The sequence below is a fragment of the Beta vulgaris genome, chromosome 6 (assembly GCF_026745355.1).
Source record: "Beta vulgaris subsp. vulgaris cultivar EL10 chromosome 6, EL10.2, whole genome shotgun sequence".
Taxonomy (NCBI): Eukaryota; Viridiplantae; Streptophyta; class Magnoliopsida; order Caryophyllales; family Amaranthaceae; genus Beta; species Beta vulgaris.
Window position 1 is genome coordinate 30,455,626 of NC_079207.1, and position 6,325 is coordinate 30,461,950.

At 38.5% G+C, this 6,325-nt stretch overlaps 1 protein-coding gene across 1 annotated transcript; it reads right to left on the reverse strand.

The window, feature by feature from the left end:
- Window positions 1-200: 200 nt before the first annotated feature.
- LOC125498745 (uncharacterized) lies at window positions 201-629 on the reverse strand. Its single transcript, XM_048647013.1, has one exon. The coding sequence runs from the start codon at window positions 627-629 to the stop codon at window positions 201-203; it is 429 nt and encodes a 142-aa protein (XP_048502970.1).
- Between the last annotated feature and the right edge of the window lie 5,696 nt (window positions 630-6,325).

The window sequence follows — 6,325 nt, forward strand, 5'->3', positions numbered from 1 at the left end:
TTGTGGAACTTGCACCACTTTGATTTATCCCGGCCCATATAGTGCACCTTTCTGGGCTGCTGCCACTTGTCGTCCTTCTTATGAAGCTCATATATCTCAGCTCGAGACAATGTCAGAGGTGTATAATTCCGATATCGGTCAGTTCACCCTTCTTGACCCTTCTTTACCGAATTACTTTCCTTCCTTCTTCCGGAGCTTTCCTACTTTTTATCTTTTCGATACTTGTCTTCCCTGCGATCCTTCTCCATTTCCTTCTCGTCCCTTGACGCCCTTTTAGCAGCTGCTTCCTTGTCGAACTCCTTTCCCCGGATGAAGTCATTCGCCTTTCCTAAGACTTCCGTTAGGCTGGTCAGCTTTTTGCGACCGAGGTAGCTTCTGAAGGCAGTCCCTTCTTTCAGACCCGTCCACAAGGCCAAGACTGCTACCTCCTGTTGCAGGCTGGGGATGGTGACGACTTCCGCATTGAATCGCCCCACATAGTCCCTCAAGCTTTTAGAGTCTCCCTGCTTGATGGAAATCAACTCGCCGGTAGTCTTTTCCCTGCGCTTGTTACTGACAAAGTGGGTAACAAACATGGACGTGAGCTGGCGGAAGTAAAGACAGTTGTCGGTGGTATACTCTTGAACCATGTTTGGCGAAGCCCAATTAGTGTAGAAGGGAACACCTTACACCATACGGAGTCGGTATTAGTGTATAGCTGCATGTGTCCCTCATAAGTAGATATGTAGTCCTCCGGATCAGTATTGCCGTCATATTTGCATGTCAGCATTTTGATCTTCTCCATGGGCTTCTGAAGGATGGCCATGGAGAAAGGAGAATTTCTCAGAGATATAGGTGCCCTACGCCCATATTCGCCTCCTTTTCTAGGCTGGTTTGAGTATCGGATCTCCGTTCTTGCATCGCTTCTTCCTCCTCCTCCTCAAACTGCTCGGTAGGTGTCTTGGAGTCGGCCACTTGATCCTGGTCATTCTGTCCTTGTTCACCCTGGCGGCCCATCCCCTATGATCGTATCTTTCTCACTGGGCTGTGGGCTATGCTTAGAGGAAATTGGCGGACGGACAGGTCGATGGTGTCTTGCTAGCCATGGCCTAGAAGACCTCTGCAGCACTCCTAAGTTATTCTGGAGTGAACATGTGTTGGAGTGTCTCGAAGATGTTCGGTTGAGGGGTCTCAGCAGCCTTCTTCCCCTTATCAATTGGTGGTTTGGGCAATCCTGCTGCCGGCACCGGGGTTGAGAAAGCTGGAAGTGCATGCCCTCCCTATGGGGATGTTGTTTTCATCAGTTTCCGGCATTTCAAAATTCTGATTAGGATCATGATAGTGGATTTGCTTGAAAAACTGTGGATTTGGTGGTGGTTTAGGGAAAAAGAAAGAAAAGCTTAGATTGGTTGAAAATATGTATCAAAAAAATTAAAATTTGAAGTGGTAGACGCTTGTCTTACAGTGGGAGATTACAACTAGTTGATGATGTCCTTATGTCCATATGTGTTTACATGTGTCAAATTTTCATCCTTCCGAAGTTTATATTACTTAATGTTGTAAGTAAGCATTACTTATGGCATGGTATATGGGATAGTTCAAAAGCATAATATGTTGATGTTTGCGATGAGGTGTCCCATACAAGATCTTTAGGAGGTCTTGAGATCAGGAATTTTATTTTGTGGAATCAGGTTGTTGTTTGAAGACATGTTTGGGCTATATCCCACAAGAAAGACAACCTATGAGTAAAGTGGGTACATTCAGTTTGTATTAAATAACAACAGCGGAGCAGTTACAAATTCCCTTATGGGGCTAGTTAGGTATGGAAAAGTATATGCAAGGCAAAAGAGTGCATTCTACCTCTCATTCATAACTATGTTGCTAGTTTCTATAGTATAAAGCAGATATATACGACTCCTTGTCCAGAAATTCCAACTTGGTTGTGGAGTAAAGGAGTGTGGAAAAGGCTTTCTATTCCCAAGCATAAATTCATCCTATGGCTGAGTATGAAGCAAAGACTCCCTATGAGAAGTAGTTTGTCTAAATGGGGAGTGTTTACCACCAATGAGTGTTGTATTTGTGGGGTATGGAGGAAACTAACACTCATCTTTTCTTTGATTGCTCTACTGGTGCTGATTGTATTTTGAAGATTACCATATGGCTAGGCATGCATCCAAAGACTTGTACATAATGTATATAGATTGATAAAATGGATTAAAAGGGATCGCAAGCATAACATTTTCAGAGGAAAGTTTATTTTGCTACTATAGCTGCCACTTGCTAGTTGCTACTACATATGGAAAAGTAGGAATGAAACACTTTGTTAGGGAGAAAATACTAGATGTTGACATAACGGTGACTCATATACAATATATAGTTATAAATAGGATTGTACGAATTCATGGAATCACTAGTAGAATAATTGCTAATTGTTGCGGTTTTACCTATACACAACAATATATCACGTAAAAAGGAAAGGAAAAATGTAAAATAACCATATTGTTGCGATTTTGGCCGAAAACCGCAGTAATATGATTTTAGCGGAAAATTTTTGACTATTTGACCTAACATATTGCTGCGGTTTCTGACAAAAACCGCAGCAATATATTAAAATAATATTTAAAAAAATATTATTTTTAATTTATTGTTGCGGTCCTTCTAAAACCGCAGCAATAGGGTCATTAGGGTTTAATAAAATGGGCGCCGTTTCCTTCCTCCTCATTTCTCACTTTCACTTTCACTTTAACACTCCTCACCCTCACGTCTATCTCTCCTTCCTCCTCTATCTCTCCTCACCATCTCTTCACCTAACAACAACCTCCCTCCACCATACCATCAGCTTTCCTCTATCTCTCCTCACCATCTCTTCACCGGCGGCATTCGTTCTTATCAACAGTCGTTCGTTTTTCGTCGCCATCAACAAATCCACCGGCGGTGTTTGTTCTTATCAACAGTCATTTGTTCCTCGTTGCCATCAACAAATCCACAGACCATCAACACTCGTTCGTTCTTCTTCGCTATCAACAAATCCACCGGCCTCCTCGTCGTTCACCGTAACGGCGCCATCAGCAAGAAACGGATTTTCACTTCGAATTCGGTTCGTTCGTCGAAATCTAGTAGTAAAATTGTTCCTCGTTTTCTTCGATTCCCCTCGTTTTCTTCTTCAGTTAGCGAGGATAAATCGTTCAGATCTGGTGGAGTGGCGGTTGATGCGAGCGACTGATGCGAACGGACTGATGACCGGAGATATGTTTTTCGTTTTCTTTTATTTTCGTTTTTTTGATATGTTTGTAGATTTTTGTTTTAGGATTTTTTTTATTTATTTTCAGTTTCTTATTTTCTGTAATATATTTTTGTTTTTTATACATTGTGTTGTTTTAGTTTTGTTCATCTTGAAGTCAGTTTTTGTTTATGGTGTATATTTGGTAGACATTGTGTTGCTTTAGTTGTGTTCATCTTGAAGTTATTGTTACGTTCTTTTATCTTCTTGAATGATTGAGTGATGTTTGCATTTCTTTACATAAGATATTGGTGTTTGAAACTGGTATTGCAATTATTTGAGAAATTTGTTGTGTTTTATTTTTTTTCAGCATTTTATTTTTCAAATTTGATGACAAAATGCAAAAAAAAAAAAAAAAATTTTTTACCTATACTAGTACCTATTGCTGCGGTTTTCGCTAAGAACTGCATCAATATGCCTACTTTTTATTATTAACTACATCATATTGATGCGGTTTTCCCCTGAAACCGCAACAATATGCTTTATAAATTGCGGTTTTACCCAGAAACCGGTAAAACCGCAGCAATATATAAATTACCTATTGCTGCCCCCTAATTGTTGCGCAGTCAAAACCGCCACAATAAGCCACTTTATGACCGCAATAATAATATTTATTCTACTAGTTAATGAAAGTAAAGGCTACTAACCTTGACTAGGTGTATGTTTTATAGTTTGTGTAGTTGGTTTTTTTTAGGCTAGCCTGTTAGCCTATGCTGTTGATGAGCTGCGGGATGAATGGAGGCCATCCTAGAAGGGTTGTTCTTTTCTAGTTTGAGGCTCTAGGTTGTAACTTTTTCCAGTGCAATATATCTTTCCTTACTTCAAAAAAATAGTTAGTGATTGGTTACTTAATGAGTCAATTAGCTTTCCAAATTATAGTAAGTTATTTGTCAAATAAACACGTGCTTCTTTTATTTTATTTTATTTTAGTGGTATGTTAGGTGGAGTAATTAATTATCTCCACTTTCTTGGTTGTTTCGTTACCAGTTTAAGGAAGTTTAGCATTGGTATTTATAGCCTATGTAATGGGCAAGATTAATGTTTTTTGTTTACATCTGAAGAATACAATGAAGAAATGAATCAGTTAAATATCTTAATTTGTACTGCTCTACTCTCCATTTTTGGTAATTAAGGAGTAAAATAAAACCAAAACACAATACACCTATCTGGATGTGTGAAAACCACACAACCACACCCCTAAGCTGAGTCCTAACTTCTTTCAATATCAATTCCTCAAATCATCTACTATCATTAGCCTTTACTTTAGAGCTCATAATTTGAACTATATTATGCTTAATCATGTATTTAATTTCTTTTAACGTATGCGCTATATTATTAGCTACATTATCCTAATAGGCCGAGTTTCGTTCCCCTAAACTATATACACAATTGCAACCAAGGTAGCCAAAGCCACTTGCCTTTTAAACCTGGTACCAGTGTAAATCTACATCTTAACCATCTACACATTTGGAAAACAAGTCTTTTATTCCATCTGATTCCAAGCCATTCCATCAAAGCCTACATACATATTTTACTAAAAGTACACTCAATAAAATAGGTAGGAGCTGTTTTCAGTGTGTTGTTGGCATATTATACATCCATCAGTATCACACAATAAGTTCAAGAGCATGAGTTTTGCTCAAATTTACTACATGTCATGCACAGCTAGCCATAAAATGAATCTATGTGTAGGCATGTTGTATCTGTTCCAGGCACAAGTACCCCATTGCTTGTGTTGAGGAACCTCCAATAGACTATTGTAGCGCTTTTCTTAAGTTGAACGTGTTATAACTCAACCATTAATCACCCTGCAGTTTAGCATTCAGTTCATTCTTTGTGGCACACACATATTTCCAAGCCCAACTAGCACGACTAGGAGCTTCATAGTTACTCCACTTCTTTCATGTAAATGCAATTCACCCTTTTCACCCAGAGGTTATCTTTCTTTTAAGCAACACGCCAAGTTAATTTACTAATGGTTGTTATATTCCATTTCAAGATGTCTCTAAAGCCAAGACCCCCATGCTCTTAGATTTGCAAATATCTTCCCAAGCAATATCATGAGGCTTATTGTAATAAAGAACCTGTCCACAGGAAACATCTACAAATGCTAATAACTTCTTTTAATACAGTCTTAGGAAGGATGAAAAGCTGGCCCCAATAAACATATATGCTCATGAGAACACTTGACTTATTGTCCTCTAGTAGCAAAAGATAAATTTCTTGAGCTCTAACTTTGATTCTGCTAACCATCTTATTGATAAGCATTTGACAATCCCTCTTCTTCAGCTTTGTTGTGGATATAGACATACTAAGATACTTGAAAGGAAGGCTCCACATAGAAAAGCCACACACATATGTGACTCTTTGGATCTCACTTTCAGACTCACCAGCATAGTAAACCTCATATTTGTGTTTGTTCACCTCCAAACCAGTGGCATTGGAAAACATTTGGAACCCTTGAAGCATAAAATAGATAGATCCAAAATCTCCATTGCAGAACATAACAGATCATCAGAAAAGAAAAGGTGTATGAGCTTGAGTTCCTTGCATTTTACATGGAACTTGAATCGTTCTTGCACACTAAAAAAGCATAGAATCATCTATATGTAATCCATACACAAAGCAAATAAAAAAGGGGCATTGGGTCTCCCTGCCTCATGCCTCTTTGAGCTCCAAAAAAGCCAGTGAGAGAGCCATTTAACAACAAAGAGAATTTTGGTGTTGTTACACAAGTCATAATCATCTCAACAAAAAAGCTAGGAAAACATATGCCCTCCAACATTTGTCTCACAAAACTCCAGTCTCATAAACTTTTTTTATAACTTCATCATATAACTTGATCTGGTTGTTTTCCTTTTATACATCTTTACTAAGTCTTGGCAGATAAGTAAATTGTGAAGTATACTTAGTGATACATTTGTGGGGGATGTTATAGCAAGCAATAGACAGGAATTCACAAACATTTCCAGGGCATTTAAATGTAGGAACAAAGGCTAAAGGTGTGACGCTAATTGTAACATCACGGTGTTTTGCTCATAATTTCTTCGAGTTATTTTCCACGAA

Bases quoted from the DNA above. Each gene is read 5' to 3' on its own strand.
- LOC125498745 (XM_048647013.1), bottom strand. From the start codon at position 629: ATGGTTCAAGAGTATACCACCGACAACTGTCTTTACTTCCGCCAGCTC.